Source organism: Podarcis filfolensis (genome assembly GCF_964270895.1).
Source record: "Podarcis filfolensis genome assembly, chromosome: 2".
Classification (NCBI taxonomy): domain Eukaryota; kingdom Metazoa; phylum Chordata; class Lepidosauria; order Squamata; family Lacertidae; genus Podarcis; species Podarcis filfolensis.
In genome coordinates, this window is record NC_139605.1 from 64,400,795 (window position 1) to 64,417,627 (window position 16,833).

At 41.1% G+C, this 16,833-nt stretch overlaps 2 protein-coding genes across 9 annotated transcripts in view; one reads left to right on the forward strand and one right to left on the reverse strand.

The window, feature by feature from the left end:
* On the forward strand, positions 1-16,832 carry PHYKPL (5-phosphohydroxy-L-lysine phospho-lyase). 6 transcript variants are annotated; one of them, XM_083592563.1, is made up of 14 exons: positions 632-822; positions 2,094-2,212; positions 2,943-3,102; positions 3,742-3,816; positions 3,998-4,147; positions 4,447-4,534; positions 4,630-4,746; positions 5,066-5,148; positions 5,574-5,799; positions 6,347-6,501; positions 6,696-6,785; positions 9,467-9,597; positions 10,288-10,339; positions 10,551-10,666. In XM_083592563.1, exons 1-13 carry the CDS (start codon positions 764-766, stop codon positions 10,308-10,310), a joined length of 1,476 nt encoding a protein of 491 aa, XP_083448689.1. In that variant the 5' UTR covers positions 632-763; the 3' UTR covers positions 10,311-10,339; positions 10,551-10,666. The 6 variants fall into 6 exon arrangements, with proteins under 6 accessions (XP_083448694.1, XP_083448692.1, XP_083448689.1 ...); XM_083592565.1 differs by lacking the exon at positions 632-822 and adding an exon at positions 1,004-1,167; XM_083592564.1 differs by lacking the exon at positions 632-822 and adding an exon at positions 1,269-1,288.
* HNRNPAB (heterogeneous nuclear ribonucleoprotein A/B) overlaps positions 10,387-16,833 on the reverse strand; it is a 17,689-nt gene continuing 11,242 nt past the window's right edge. For 2 of the 3 annotated variants that reach the window (XM_083592737.1, XM_083592736.1), the window contains 2 exons: positions 14,180-14,267; positions 10,387-13,855 (listed from right to left, as the gene is read on the reverse strand). In XM_083592737.1, coding sequence (XP_083448863.1) covers positions 13,788-13,855; positions 14,180-14,267 — 156 coding nt within the window. In that variant the 3' untranslated portion in view covers positions 10,387-13,787. Of the gene's footprint in view, positions 13,856-13,933; positions 14,087-14,179; positions 14,268-16,833 lie in introns of all 3 variants that reach the window. The other variant, XM_083592735.1, reaches the window with a different exon arrangement.

Sequence of the window (16,833 nt, forward strand, 5' to 3'; positions counted from 1 at the left end):
TGAAACTTTCGGCTCAACATGTTAAGAGCCTTCCATGTTAACTCCAGCTCCAAAATGCCAGAAAATTAACTGGAGGATGAAGCGCTGCAAGGACAAGGGCACCTGCTTCTTGGACACAACAATTCAACGGGTGGAGCGCTTCCCGGCACGCCAATGTGGTGAGGGGAAAGCATCGCCCATTGAATCGCGCAGGGTTGGGAACCCCACCTACTAAACTGCTTCATTGCGAGGCTCTTAAGCGGCTTCTGACGCTGCCCTCGCGAGAGCCGCAGACTCTACTCTTTGGGTTTCGCCACCTGCAGCCCAGCCGAGGAAGTTCCACCGCGCGCCCACCAGGGGGCATTGCAGAATCCCGGCTGCTCAGGCCAGACGCGGGAGCGGATTTCTCGCTTCCGTTCGTGCACGGAGCGGGCCGGTGAATTCTCGGTTATCATGGATCCCCCCCCCAAGCTGCGCCTTTTAGATAACAGGCTGCATTGGCTTGGGGGGGTCGAGGGGGGAACGCAAAAAGATAACATTTCACACAAGAGAATAAAAAACGGGAAGGGCCTCAGCTTCCTCTCTTTGCCGGGGCGGAGAAACCGCTGCCCAGCCCTACCCCCCCCCCCTGTCTCCTATAGGCAGCTCTCACTTCCGCCTCCCCTAGCAGGGGAAGAGCTTCACAAGGAACCCGGAAAGCCTTCCTCCAGGAAAACCAGGTTGCCCCTAAGTGACATCTTCATCCTATCTCTACGGTTCCTTTTCCCCACACTCCTGGGCAGCCATGAGCGCGGAGCCACGCAGCCGCCAGGAGACTCTGGCTTTGCGGAAGCAGCTCATCGGGTAGGTGGTGATTCTGCTGAGAGGGGAGGGTGTCCTTCCAGAGACTAGAGGGTATTTCCTCCTCCCCCCCGCTTCCTTCCAGGTGTGCCCCTCTTGAGGTTGCCCACGTGACTCTGAGCCCGGCGTCGGTGCCTCAGGAAAACCGGTCCCATCCGAAACATTCAGCGTCCGGGATGTGTTCCGGCTCCTGGCGCTTTTGGGTCAGATACCTTTAACCTGCTTGCCTCGCTCGGTTAATAGCTGCTACGTGGCAGGCGCGCTAGAGAGACCCGCAATATTCCCCCCTCGCTCCCGTCGCAAATCCCGCTCCGCCCCTTCCCATGGCATAGGATCCGGCTGCCTCGTGTGGGTTACCAGCTTGTATTTCTCATTCTCGCGGATTACCACAGAAAGGCACGCGGCCTAACAATACTGCAAAACGTTTAGGATATAGACTAAAATACAGTCGCTCTTCTCCCACAGCTTTGTAAGATGCTTGCTTCAGTATACTGAATGCTGTTTTGATTTCTAATGCGCAGGGGCACATAAATGTAATGTACATGTGTTCTGATCCAGCAAATGTTTGAATTTCTAATGTGAGGATATAAAGCTCTCCCCCCCCCGCCCCCGGTCAGTCCTTTTTATTGGTCTTATTGGTCTCTCCAGTAAAGAACCACCACTGAAGAAACAACCTAATCCTTATCCTGGTTGCCAAATAAATACAAATAAAGGGATTGCCGTACTTCTAAAAGGTCTCTCTACAACTGACATATTGTAGACCTTTCAAAAGGAGAAACTTCTGGGAATGTGCTACAGAGGGCTAAGGAGGCTACTTTCAGCAGAGCATAGAAACTGAAACATGGTATATGAGGGGTATGCAAAAGGTAAAATTTATTATTTTAGTCAGCCTTTGCCAACCCGTTACTATTGGACTACCATGACTGTCAGCTCCAGCCAACATGGCCATAAAGGCTGGGGCTCAAGGGAAATATGTCAAAATTTGTTCAGAATGTCAATGGCACCAAATTGGCAAAGGCTTCTCTAAGCAATAACCCCTCTTAGATTTTATTACTGCAGAGGCTTTAAATTACTGCTCGTATTTCTTGAAATTTAGTATGATAAAAGTTTAGACTAATTTTTTAGTATTGAATTAGTAACAAGAATGGAGGGAATTAACTAAAAAGTTTATTTTAAAACATTAGTTCATTGAACATGCTAAAAAAATGCAATAAATTTAGTGACGTGGGAGTATTTGCTTCTCATTTCAATTTTACTTTGTTTTTTTAATTCAGATCCTCCTGCAAGCTTTTTTTCCCAGAAGACCCTGTGAAGATTATCAGTGCAAAGGGCCAGTATATGTATGATGAAAATGGAAACAAGTACCTTGACTGTATCAACAACGTTGCTCAAGGCAAGCGTGAAACCACATTCTGTTAATAAGCACTCACAGGCCTAAACTACATTTATGTGTACATTCTTGTAATGGTAACCTGCTAGCCCAATTTAAACTGGACAAAACTGATTCTGGCCAGTGAAACCTGGCTTGGAAAATCAGGGGCTTAAGTGTGTGCACTTAATCATTTCCCTGCAGTTAACCTGTTCCTTATCGCATACACAGACATCCAAATTTGCCCCATGTGACAACTGTTTGATCTCTTCACAAATAACTCCAGTGCATGCCCATTAAACCTCAGCCCTACAACTCCATAGCCAGCAGTGCCAGATCAGGCACCTGGATAGGCTGGCATGACATGGTAGGAAGGCAACTATTACGCCTATCTGTACAGCCTTTGTACAGGCATTGTTTGGCTAGCCAGCAAGCCAAGTCACCTATACCCTGACCTGATACAAGACCTCCACTGCTAGAGGGAATATGCCTTTGAATACCAGTTTAGAATCACAAGTGTGGAGAGTAGATATGCTCCCGGGTCCTGCTTGCGAGCTTCCCCATAGACATCTTGATTAGCCACTGTGAGAACAGGATGCTAGACTAGATGGGCCTTTGGCTCTTATGTTTTAAATTTTGCATGATTTTTTAAGGACATATATAAAATAAAGGAGTCAGAGCCAACATTTGTCTTAATAGCATTTATGGATGGACACTTGGCATTCTCTCATCTTGCATCTTCCTTATTTTTCAGTTGGACACTGCCACTCAGAAGTGATCAAAGCAGCACATCAACAAAATTTGGCACTAAATACAAACTCTCGGTATTTGCATGACAATTTGGTGGACTATGCACAAAGGCTCTCTAATACATTGCCTAAGAAGCTGTGCACTTTCTATTTTTTGAATTCAGGGTAAGTTTGTGACACATTGCCAATAGGACTTCAAGCTGCATTTCTTCTAAGGCTGCAGTCCTGTGCACGCTCACTTGGAAGTAAATATCAACTGAACTTAGAATGAAATCCTGCTAAGTAAGAATATGTAAGATGAAGCAATTAACTTTAAATTAGTCACACTAGAAATTGAATATTGGAAACAAATAATAGGTATTTAGAGCCTATAAAACTATACATCTTTTTTATACATTGTTTGCAAAACAGGCTGTGTTTATTGGGACAATCAAGCTACTTTGATTAAGCCAAATGCCTGAAATTTATTTGTATTTTAACTTATGTTCCTCAAATTAGGACGAATACACATAGTTCCTGGCTTAGAGAAAAATTAACATTTCTGTGCATTCCTTTCTTGGAGGAAAAACCTCACACCATGCAACTGCAAGGAATCAATTAGCAAAGCATATAGATCGGGTGGGTCAAAAACCATAATGCTGTGTATTTCTTTTTTGTGCATTTTGTCATTTTGGTGTGCAATTTGTACATTTGAAATCTGGTTGCTCAGTTCTGTAGACTATAGATACAAAACAGTAAAGCTGGAGAGGTTACCATTTGTCTGATTCTACAGAAAGAGAAAGCTGCAAAACTTTTTCATTGTAGGTCAGAAGCCAATGATCTTGCTCTGAGATTGGCACGGCAGTATACAAAACATGAGGACGTACTTGTGGTGGACCAGTAAGTGTATATATACTTTTAACTAAGTAAAATTATAAAGCAAACCTGGGAATTTTCATTTAACTTTTGAAGAGAAAGTTCAAATGCCCAATGTAGACATGTTTTTACTAGAAAGTTGGGAGTGTCTTAGGTTTATTCTCTTGCATAATTTTTTACATTTGAATCCTGCCCTTCTTCCAAGGCGTCTCAGAGCAAGGTACATGAGCTTCCCAGGCAACTCACCATCCAGGTACTTGTCAAGTCTAGACCTGCTTCTGTTTCTGAGCCAGAAGTACATCAGGTTCCTTAAGTCTATTTTCTGGGCCCCAGGTTGCATGTTGTCAACATCAAGGTACAGTACATACAACCTTGCAGGAAATTACACTGTGCTACCAATGGAATGGGCACTGTGCTTCTTGACTAAATTGTAATTTATACTGTCATTACAAGAGCTTGAAGAAACAGAAAATTTATCTTCCAGGCAGCTGCTTGCTTTCTCCAGAAAGGGGCAACAGAATGAATATGTGAAGTGCTTAAGCACAGCAGCAGCTTCAGTTTGGCAGTCTAAATGCTGCAAAATCTCTGGTAGTCCCAGTGAATTAATGTAGACTTCACTGTGTGGTTCTACTGATTGTTTGTTTTTATTTAAAGTGCTTATCATGGACATCTGACATCCCTGATTGACATAAGTCCATATAAATTCAGAAATCTAGAAGGCCAAAAGGAATGGGTCCATGTGGTATGCAAAAGAGAGCGTACATTGACATTTTCCATTAATTTCTAATTCATCTAAGCTCTGATGATGTGAATAGCATTTACACTTTCTTTGGACAGGCTCCTCTTCCTGACACATACCGAGGATTATACAGAGAAGACGACAGGAATCCGGCCACGGCATATGCCAATGAAGTGAAAAAAATAATTGACCAAGCACAACAAAAAGGAAGAAAGGTAAAATAAGGAGTTAAGTGGAATATAACCTTTCATCCGTCATATGTCAGCCTGAGTTGAATGTATTCTTAAAATTTTTCACATGTAATGTGTATATTTCATCTCAAGGAGGGACTGCTCTGAAAAGGTTTCAGACAATATAATTTATCTTCTGGGTGTACATGCTATTTGCTCAATGAACAGAGATTTGTGTGTGTGGAAGGCAGGCAGGCAGCCTGGTATTGTATGAAGATTTCTGAATTAGGAACACAAAATGCTGATTCAGCTTGAAACGTGGCATGCATACCACTACTGGCTTCACTTCATCATATCTTTTCAGTTTGCTGCCTTTTTTGTGGAATCTTTACCAAGTGTTGCTGGACAAATCATTCCACCACCTGGTTATTTCCAAAAGGCAGCTGAGTGAGTATTGCTTTTTAACTTTCCTTATATATTTTCCCACTCCCAACTAAACTGCTTTGTTTGAGCTTCTGGCTAAGGACCTTTGGTGATGTTGTTAACTCTGCCAAAGTTAAGCACTTTTAAATCCCATTGATTTCATTGGGAGAAATAACCATGTGTCACACTGAAAACAGTAAGTCTTAGAAGTGTGCAACTTTCTTTAATGGAATTATCTTACTTGCTGTACGATTTTGTCAGCACTGAACAATTTTTAGTTCATTGTGCTTATTGCATTTTTAATTTTAAGGAAATTTAATATTTTGAAGCACACAATCAAATATTCCAACTTTTAAAATGAGAATCAGCTACTAAACCAATTATTAATTTATTAGGTTTTATACTCTTTTATACCTGTATAGCTATGTGTGATTTGGCTCTTTTGATAGGCACATACACAGCGCAGGAGGTGTATTCATTGCTGATGAGATTCAAGTTGGCTTTGGAAGGGTTGGCAAACATTTTTGGGCATTTCAACTTCAAGGAGAGGATTTTATTCCCGATATTATCACCATGGGAAAACCAATTGGCAATGGGCATCCTGTTTCTTGTGTAGCAACGACAAAGGAAATTGCAGAGGCGTTTTCAGCAACAGGAGTAGAGTATTTTAACACGGTAACTTCCCAAATCCGTACTGTGTGAAAGTCATCTTTAATTAGACATTTTTGTTTAATGTAAAGGTAAAGGTACCCCTGACCGTTAGGTCCAGTTGCGGACTCTGGGGTTGCACACTCATCTCGCTCTATAGGCCGAGGGAGCCAGCGTTTGTCCTCAGACAGCTTCCGAGTCATGTGGCCAGCATGACTAAGCTGCTTCTGGCAAACCAGAGCAGCGCATGGAAACGCAGTTTACCTTCCCATGGTACCAGTTTATCTACTTGCACTTTGTGCTTTCGAACTACTAGGTGGGCAGGAGCTGGGACTGAACAATGGGAGCTCACCGTGTCGCGGGGATTCGAACTGCCAACCTTCTGATCGGCAAGCCCTAGGCTCTGTGGTTTAGACCACAGCGCCACCAGTGTCCCAGTTTTGTTTAATGTACTTTCATATTAAAGGATGTCGTGTGCTGCTTTTAGAATTCCTTTCAATTCAGATTAGTCCACTACTAAATGTAGAAAGCTTATCTCTACTTTGTGATTTTCTTCCCCCGGCCCCGGGTTCAGTTTGGAGGAAATCCTGTGTCCTGTGCAATAGGTATAGCGGTCTTGGATGTGATTGAGAAGGAACAGCTTCAACTCCATGCCCTCCAGGTGGGAAGCTTCCTCATGGAACTACTCAATCAGCAAAAAGCAAAACATCCTCTAATTGGCGATGTCAGGTATCAATTTCTTAACAATCCAATCTTTATGTGCTATAACTAGTAACTATTTCATCCTCTTTATAAAGAGAAAGTACCTGCCTTACCACCACTTGCCATTTTTAAAAATGGAGCATTAAATGGAGAAGCCAACTTACAAAATCTATGCATTGCAGCTCATTGCCCTCTTACTGATATCCTTTTTCTTTTAAAAGGGGTGTTGGATTGTTCATTGGAGTAGATTTGGTGCAAGATCAAGAGAAAAGAACCCCTGCTACTGAAGAAGCAGCCATCATCGTAACAAGGTATATATGACTTCCTCATCCCTAATCAACACTAATTCATTGTGTGTCCCCTCACTTTTTCCAGATTTCTTGTATGTTCATAGTTGGTCATGTGAATATTACAAGTGGAGATAAGTGGAGCCTCTAAGCCATTCCTCCCTTTGCACTTACCTTTTATCCATCACAGGTATCTGTGGGTGTTTATTCCAAGAACCAGAGGCAGAGAATATACAGCAGGGGTAGGAAACATCCTCTGGATGTTGTTGGGATTCCCATCAACAAGAGATAAGAGTTGTAATTGGAGCATCACAGGTTCCCCACCCCAGCCTAAAGCGTGAGTGCAGAGGGAAGAAAAGGAAAGCACACCAACTCACTCTCTCATAAACTGCATCAAAGCAAAATGATTCTTATGTCTTTTTCCTTCCCAGTTTGAATCACAGTCCTGTCAGCAGCACCTTCCAGTTATTTTGGGTAGCAAACATACCCCAGCATAAGTTCCAGTTTGCCTGCAAGGACATTGGATGTGGAGCAGGTCTAGCTCATGCCACTGATACTAGCATGGTTGAAGACTTCAGGCCTGCTGGGATCAGCTGTGCAACAGTTTCCCATTGGGAACTTGGATCACAGCCAATCCATGCAGAAAGCAGCTTTGCCAGTCCTGAGGTTGGTACTTGGGAAGTGCTTTGTGCAGCAGTTCCCAAGTGCCTTTCAATCAAGCAACTGTCTGTCAGGTACTTGGGAAGCACTGTACAAGGGATGGAGGTGGGACAATACAGCTGTCAATCAGTGGACTTTGTCCACCTGATTCAGAACACACACCCCCACCTTGGTGTACTTTTGAGACATGTGATAACAGAAAGTGTTCTTGGGAAATGGCTTGGGATCCATATTTTATTATTTTAATGTAAACTGTGCTCATTTAACTGTGACATTTTTGTAACCTGCCTGGAACCATTTGGTAAAGGGTGGACTGTAAGCACAATATATGAGAGTAAGTATGGGGGTCAGCATACACTGAGGGCAATAGTAAGGGTCTGGCCAATCAACCATCTTTATAAGTTTATTAAACAGGATTCCTCTTTCCTTCCTTGTTTACCTCTGCTAAGTTATTCACAGCGAGATTCTGTGGATTCTCTGCTGTGAGCTCATAACCTTTCTGGAGCAGACAGGCTCCCTGCTCATTGCAGGGAACTATTGCGATCAGCCTGGTGCAGAGTTCACTAGACACAAATCAAAACTGTCAGGTGCCGCCCAATTGACTTATTGAGTTCTGACATACTCTGAGTAGGCCCACTGAAATTAATAGTAATGACCAGTGCTTTTTTCTAGAAAAAGTGGCAGTACTCACCACAAAGTTGTTACAGCAAGTACCGCCAGGGAAAAAAGCACTGGGTAGAAGTAATAAATTATTAGCATGGTTGTATGCAGCCCATAATAAAAAACTGCATCATAATAATAAAAAAGCCTGCTGAGCAAGGCAAAGAAAAACAAGCTTTTGCAGTGGGAGACAGCCAAGTGGAGGCACTTCCTTCCCCCCTCGCTTCATCCATCCATCTCTGCCGCTCCCTCAAATGCTGATCAGAAAGAGGGTGGGATGTTGCGACACATACAATTTATTTTTGCAAAGACAAGAGTCTGCTTCTCTCTGTCCGCCTGCCCCATCCCCTTGATGCTGATGTTTTCCAACAGGTGCCCAGCTGGGCATGGCGGTGGCTGATGCTCCTCCAATACCTGTAGGTCTGTGGCAGGACGTAGTTTCCTCGGCCAAGAATCGTGTGCGCCAGGCCCCCTACGCAGGTTCTCCCATAAGGATGTCCAGTGGAGCCCCCCCCCCAATTCTCTCCCAGAAAGAGCAGGTAGCCATAGGCAAGCTTAAAGCACCAGGGGACTGGCTAGTGGAGTGAAGAAGGTGCAGCAGCAACAGTCACCAAAAGAAAAAATGTGCTTGCCAATATCCACCCTCCTGTGCCACTGTGGCTAAGCCAGTCATCCAGAGGACGCAGTTGCCCTTGCAATGGTAGCGGCAGCATGATCACCCAGCAGAAACAGGCAAAAGTCTCTGCCGCCCCTTCACATTATGCTCCCTCTCTTCCCCACCCCACAAACTGAGCCTGGCCCATCCTGCCAGAGTAGCTCCCTCCCCCTCTCCCTCACAGCCGTGCCCAAGCTCCACCCAATGTTGCAGCAGGGCACCCATGCGGGAAAATGCAAGGCCCCACAACAAGCAAGAAGGGAAGGGAGAGTGTGCAGTTGCCCTGTGGCATGCTCAGCTTTGCCTCTCTGCCCTTGTCACCCAGGATTAGTTCCTCCTACCCAAATATCTGGCAAACACGTCTATTCATAACTATATTTATTAATCTGTGTTTTTTCCTAGAAAAAATAGTGATGGTACTGTATACCAGTGTAACCCGCCAAAAAAAGCACTGGTAATGACTTACTTGGGTCTGCTCTGAGTAGTGTATTTGGATAAAACTCACAGTGTGCAAAAAGCCACTAGCTCTGGGGCCCAATTCTAGTCCACTTCATGGAGCAGGAAGAAAATCCCCTTTGCTGGTAGTGTTGATAAGCTCTTTGCAGCTACTGATAGCTTGCAGTGGTGCTTTTAGTAGAGACTGTATACTGCGGCAGTGACAGAATAGCTGACAAGAGATTTTACCACTAGTTACTTCAATCAGCCATTTTTTCCTTTTAAAAAAATCTAGATTAAAGGAAGAATTCATTATGTTGGCTACAGATGGTCCAGGCAGAAATGTGCTTAAATTCAAGCCACCGCTCTGTTTCAATGCAGAAGATGCAAAACTGGTTGCGGACAAACTTGATAAAATATTAACAGGTAAGGAAGGAAAGTACGCTGAGAAACAAATCCTGCACCTACACAGAACAAGATTTACATTGCTGAATGATTTAAAGTGTGTTTTACGTGTTGATTGCCTGTTATTCTTTGCAACTCAAGCGGGAGCGGGGGGGGGGGGCTAGGCACTGATTTTTAAAGCTCATGGAAGAAAATCAATTCTGTGCTATATGTATGTGCACTGAGGCCCCAACACCTTCCCCACTGTAATGACTTCTTTCAGTATGCCATTCATGACATGCAAGTCTTCTCATACAGCTACCTTTCTCAGAGAAGGGGATTGGGGATGAGCACATATTGAAACACTGCAGCCATGCCGCTTTCCATGTGGAAACCCTTTGTTTTGGTTGCTATTTTGAGATGTAGCTACATTTAGTCTATATTCTGTTCTGCCCATTCCACCTGAATTCTGATGCAAAGAAGACAAAGAACTGCCAACAGAAACACAATTGGACACTAAAAGCAAGGGGCACACTATTCTGAGTCTAGCTCAGGAGCAAACAGAGGAACAGCATACAGTGGGTGGGGGAAGAAGCTGTCAAAGAATCAACTTTAGCACCTTCAGGGATGAGAATAAAATTTGTATTGCTGGAAGAAGAACCAGTAATATTGGTCTTTGCCACAGGGAGATGTAGAATCATCATCTAATTAATACTGTTGAACATTCTACAGAGCTAGAGAAAAGAGAAGCTTAGAGAAAGTTCACTTCCACTACCTTCGTATGGTAAGTATTCAGGTAATCTGATGATAAAAAAAGAGTCAAATACTCCATGAAGGAATCCAGTCAATTCATTAATCTAAATACACAATGAATGTACACAATTATATCCTAGCAATGTATAATCTACAATAAGCATGTTATTACAAAGTATTAAGGAAACTTTCACTGAGCTTTGAAATGAGAATATTTAATTCTTTCATTCCATCTCTTACAGGTTACAGACATGGTGCTGAATTCTACCATGTTTCTAATATATTTTACTTAAGCTACAATACCAAAAATACTACCTTTTCCCAACTACAATTATTAAATTTATTGTCTTTGTTGTAATACTGATAGTACATAAATTCAAAGCTCTACAGATGTTATTTGTTAATCCAACTCTTCATGCAGTGGAGTAAAAATCAATTGATTTATCCAGAAAACAAACTGCTTTATTGGTTACAGAACCTAAACCACAACTTACACTCATTTCTGTTTATATTATAAAATTAGCACCTTCCAGTCATTTGTGGGCATGTTTTCTTCCTTCCTAACAATAAAGTAAGCAACGGCTAAAGTTAGCAAAGCTTATACCTAAACATACCAACATTTTAATTATGCGGGAACCTTTTCTAAGTTTTGTAGGGATGAGCATTTCAGAGAAAAAATATTTTTTCCGAATGTTTTCAACAAGCAATTTTACATGGAAAGTGTTTACCTACCATCAAATCCATGTTATATTTTTCATTCAGGATCGAAGGGAGGTACTAAAGAACTATTAAACCAGATAGCAGATTTGGCTATGCTAATAAAAAATAACAGTTCATTCTTTAAAAAAAAAGTTTTACTTTTAGATGACATAGATTTAGGAACTACCCACCTACATTATTTAGAACTAATTTGCTGGTTAAAATGTTACTGTGTCCCTATCAGCAGTGACCTTATTTCATAGTATCTCTTCAGACTGCTGGCTCCTAGTGCTACAGGTATGGAAGGACAATTTTGAGCATGCTTCTTAGATTTTCTTTAAATGCAGTTACACAAATTTCCATCTTTAAAAATAATACGCTAAAAAGTATTTTTAAAATTATTTAAAATTCAACTTGCTATCGTTTAACCTGCACTAATACAATAAAATGGTGCTGACCAGAACCACAGCAGTAAACATGCCAAAGCACAGATGCATGGCAACAAGTTCACATCCCGATGTGTCAAGACCATGTCCCTCTCTCTCAAAAAAGGCAAAAGCTACAATAAGCCACACATGGATCTGCACTACTTTTCCATTCTTTGCACATGAAAACATAGGAGAAAAAAAGCACAAGATGCCAACAATTTGACATCATTTTGCCCTATAAGGACTCAGTGAATGGAAGAGTATGGAACAATCCATAATTGCATGATGCAGAGAGCAGAACTGCCCCCCCCCCTCACACTGGGGTTTTCCTCTTCCACTCAGCCTCCTGAGTAGTGCCTCATGATAGTTGAGACAACCTGCTTTTGGGTCAGTAGGGTTTGCTTATAGGAGCCTTTAGCTTTTGCATGGGACAATTTAGAAATGAATAGATTACATTTAGCGATAAAAAGGCTAAATCACAGTCTTTTCTTTCAGGCTCTGTTCACTGCAACCACTCATGCTTTGACAAGCAAACTATGGGGTCTATGAAAATGGTAAAAAAAAAACAACCAAGTAACTAGAGCTATGCTACATTCAGCAGCCATGAACTTGTAATATTTAGGCCTAATTTGGGTCTCCTAAGAGCTGCACTTAGAAAATAAAATCAGCTTACAGATTGGTGCAGTTGTCACATGACCAACCACTTCCTTCTCATCTTTAATCCTAGTTGGCAACATACTTTTAAACCATAGCTAATGCTAACCAAAATTTAAAGCCAATGTCAGAACCAAAGTTAACACTAAATACGCTCAATGGTGAAAGAGGAAGCATTTGTATTAAGAGGAAAACACAATCTCTCACAGCCTTCCCATTACCTTAATTATGATTCAGCAGCAGGCTACAGCAGCGCTATGTTGCTTTGCATTCAATACAGCATATTTTAAATACCATGAGAGTTGAGGCAGCTTAGCATGCTGTAAAATGTGAAAAGGTTCTCCCTCTACAAAGTCCAGGTCATCCTAGTTGATCTAATTTTTGTTAAAATAATAAAAATTGAAGGCTGCTATAAGATAGAAAGTAGAAACAAAAGTAGTACTGAAAATCCAACTTTTTAGGCATCTTTAATATTATCTTAGCATTTTTAGCATTAAATGCTTAAATTCTAAACAATAGTTAATAAAGCACACAAGAGCACAAAGCCAGGCAGGCTGACAGTTTTAAGTGTGGTCTGTCATTTATCGACTAGAGCCTACTGGGAGGTTCAGACAGAATGCACATACTACATGAGATGCTGGAGGGCGGGGTTGTATATATAGTACTAAGCATGTTTCCCAATTTCTAAAAGCAGCTCAAGTGAGCTCAAATATACAACAAAATCAGACTTTGATGTGGCAAACGTGTCTAACATTTTCTTGCGTGTGTAAATACAGCCTTGAGCCTCACACTGGTTTAAATGTCTAATTTTACAAGTAGATTCCTATTCCCCTAATTCCTACTCAAGCCAATCAGATGCAGTTATCCAATAAGTCCATGCATTTGCCTGAAAGCATCTCAACACCTATTCTGATTACCATTTTTTTCTTAGCTTTGCAATACATACTACTTTGAATCCAAAACTGTTTAACCAAACTCACTGATCACTCATCAATTTTAGGGTTAGAACATGTTCCAAATCTGAACCCTGAAATTTATGCACCAGCCACCATCATTTCTACTGAAATTCTAGTAGGCATTTCCCCTGAGCTACAATAGGATAGCTGGAATAATGGCACAGGATACTAGATTATGCTTTTTTATTCAAAAGCTAAGATAGCATCAATATCCATGTCATGGTGAATCAGAACACATGTAAAATACCTTACAATACATTAGATTCCAAAAAGGTACCAAAAAGTACAGTAAAATTAACACTTCCGTTAGAGGAAATGTATGACACAAAACCAATACAAAATAAAAAGGTGGAAAGTGACACTGGTTCCCTAAAATGCATCTCATTCTGTACAACTGGAATAACGTAGTTCATAGTTAACTCCAAGAGGCAGTCCCTAGATGCAGAGCTGCAGCTTTAAGCAGACCATCAAAATCAGTTTCAATTTAACCTATCAATAAAATCATTAATCTTCAGCAAGGCTGAAATTTACACACCACACTGTCTAGACAACTATTATCTGTAAATATTAAACAAAGACATTTCCAGGGAGCTCTTCAGATACACATAACAGGCCATAGAAATGTATTGTAAAGTTAATTTTGGTACATAATTGTAATGTCCATCTACAGCATTGAGTACAAAACCTATGCAGTTGTTTTCTGCATTACAGCGTGCCACTGCATACCTGAATACCTTTTTGATCAATATGGCTTGTAGTTATTCTGATGACCACGTCTTGGAGCTTTCCCATAATTTGAACTGCCTTGACCTATAAACAAGAGATCAAATGCATTAAACTGCTATTAAGTTATGCTTGCATATACCTAATACAGTTCTCTTTACTTACTGTAATCATAGCCCGGTCCATATCCAAAATACCCATATCCTGAATAATCATAGCCTCCATAGCCATCATAACCTTCCTGATAGCCGTATCCTTGACTCCCATAACCCTGGTTCCAGTAATTGCCATAACCTGGACTCCAATTTTGACTTTGAGCTATAGAAAGGAAAACCATCCACAAAATCCCATTTTAGTATAGAGGTTTGTTTTAGAATGTGTCCATACTAACGTACTGTGCATAATACGTACCTCTTCTTCCACCTCTTCCTCGGCCACCCCCAGATCCAAACTGTTGTTGCTGATACACTTCTTTCGGTTGTGCAACCTTTATCTCACACTGGAGGGGGGGAAAATCAAGGTTTGTATTTCAAACACTTCCTTCCAACATTTATCTATGGTTGAAATAATTTTAATTTGAATAGAATTCCCACATGTTATTAACATACATTAGGCTCAGAGTAGATTCAAGTTTTCATCTGAATCTCTAGCTACTGGATGGAAAGAGGCAGGACAGCAGGACTTTTAAACACTTATCTTCAGTGTACATCTTAAAAAGACTCAAATCACTAGAATTTATAATGATTAAAGTTGATGGCAGCCTCTCTATTTTAGTCCATTTATTCCATGCACAATTGCCCTCCAAATAACAATGCTATGCATGTCAACCTGCTGTCCTAGGATTCTAAGTCAACAGCATGCAATTTCCCTTTAAAGGTTTTCTATCAAATGCTTCCATTCAAACCAGTCCCCTCTGTGATCAGTTAGGCAACCTCCTTTGACTTGTTTGGTATGGCAAAGCACATCCTAAACAATGTAAGCTTCGCCTTACAAAGAATATGGTGGTAAGACTATGTATTTTAATCAACTTTTAAAATTAAGCCAAAATTCTGTTTTTAACCAGTTGTCTTGGCACTTAAGGTAAGCAAAACTACAAAAAATAATAGAAGTAAAGATTACTGCCCCTTTGTCCCTGATTTCTTCCAAAAAGTCTTTCCAGAGTAATGGAAAGGGGTGTGTTTGCTACTCCTGAACAATGTGGGCACATAAAACTGGGCAGAGTGGAGATCCATTTACACAAAGTGTTGTTGCCTGAGTTGGGATTTCAAGAAGCTTTTCAGGAACAAGGGCAATTGCAAAACTATTTTGTTAACTTTCCTTGGTTCATTCATCTTAAAATCCAATAGATGTTTTAAAAACATTGGTTTAATGTCTATAAAACTTGCAAAGGAAGTCCCAAACGCCATAAATTACACTGGTCTCTTAAAAGTGACCATTCTATCTTAAGGTTTGACATCTGTGGCTAAAAACTATTAATCATTTTTTTGGCTTCTACTAGACACAGGGACTAGCAAGATAGGTGCTAGATCAGGCATAGGCAAACTCGGCCCTCCAGATGTTTTGGGACTACAACTCTCCCCATCCATGACCACTGGTCCTGTTAGCTAGGGATGATGGGAGTTGTAGTCCCAAAATATCTGGAGGGCTGAGTTTGCCTACTCCTGTGCTAGATATTGGAAATGCTATCCAGCATAACATAAATCAAAGAGCCTTGTGCTACTATATGCTCTGTCTTCCCTCCCAACAGGCTCAATTGAGTTACTTTCACACTGGATCCACACCAACAAACTATGGTTGTATGAACTCTGCAAATCAAGATCAAAAATTAATGATAGTCTAAAAGGGTCACACAACCTATAGCAGTACTAAATAAAAAAAATAAAACCACTATCTATATTTGTACCTACTCTTAACTACCAAAAGGAATTACTGTAAAAATATTTTTGGGGGGTGGGGAGCACCAAATATTGTCCTCACTCAGGGCACTTTATTACCAAAGTCACCCCCCCCCCCGGGTCTATATGACAGTTTGAAATGCAACATCCAACTTGTTTCCATGGAAGCTGTTCCGGAAGGAAGGAAGGAAGGAAGGAAGGAAGGAAGGAAGGAAGGAAGGAAGGAAGGAAGGAAGGTCCTCCTTGAATTGTATAGGGATTTGCAATCGTGATTTGATGTTACATCTGATCCACCTTGCTAACAAAGATCATTTGTGGAAACCATATGGATATCCTTCCATTATTTTATGTCCTTCAACTACTCAAGCAATGTGGCATTTCCCCAATGGACACTACCAACTAAAATCAGTATTGCCATTTTATTTTCTGTAACCTAGAGAAGAATAATTAACTACCAGCTCTTGTTTCTGGAAACACTAGACTCTGAAAACTTTCAAATAAGCACTTGTAGTATTGCAGCCTTAAACTTTCAAGTGAGTGATCTTACGCTGGTTCCTTAAATGTGTACAAATTGCATGTAATTCTTTGGCTGTCTCTTAAGATGTAATTCTATTGTGCAGATGGCATGGGGGCTGCATGAGCAAAAGACTGTAAGCATTATTACGTTCCAAACCTATGGGCTCATTCAGTCCCTGTGCATAGCTTCCATGCACAAAGACGCTCATAGAATAGAACAGCCTTGTTTTCTTTATCCAGCTGTAACACATGGTGTGTGCAAGGATCATCGCAGGCCTTTACACAAACTGGTGTGTGGGTGTGGGTGGGTGTGACACTTGTGTGAAAGGGAGGAGAAAAAGGAAAACAAACTTGTGTGTCTTATAATGAGCCTACATATACAAGTAGATTAGATCAACCGCAATCAGATTTCAGTTGTTATGGGACCTAGTTAATAGGCATGGTTGTTCAGGAAATATTAACATTGAAAGCTTATATACCCAGAGATAGTATTTTAGAACAAGGGTGTCTTCAGCTCTGAACAAACAAACTATAAATGCTATGCAGCAGTAAATCTTTTCCAACTGTATTTTCACATAAACACAAATTAACCACTGTATGAACAGCCCCTAAAAAAAAATATTATAGTTAGTTCATTAAAACATGAATACCCAC

Excerpts from the sequence above, each read along its gene's own strand:
- PHYKPL (XM_083592563.1), top strand. The coding sequence starts at position 764 with ATGAGCGCGGAGCCACGCAGCCGCCAGGAGACTCTGGCTTTGCGGAAG. Across the intron at positions 823-2,093 it reads TTGCGGAAGCAGCTCATCGG|ATCCTCCTGCAAGCTTTTTT; the intron begins GTAGGTGGTGAT and ends TTTTTAATTCAG. Across the intron at positions 5,800-6,346 it reads GAGTAGAGTATTTTAACACG|TTTGGAGGAAATCCTGTGTC; the intron begins GTAACTTCCCAA and ends CCCCGGGTTCAG.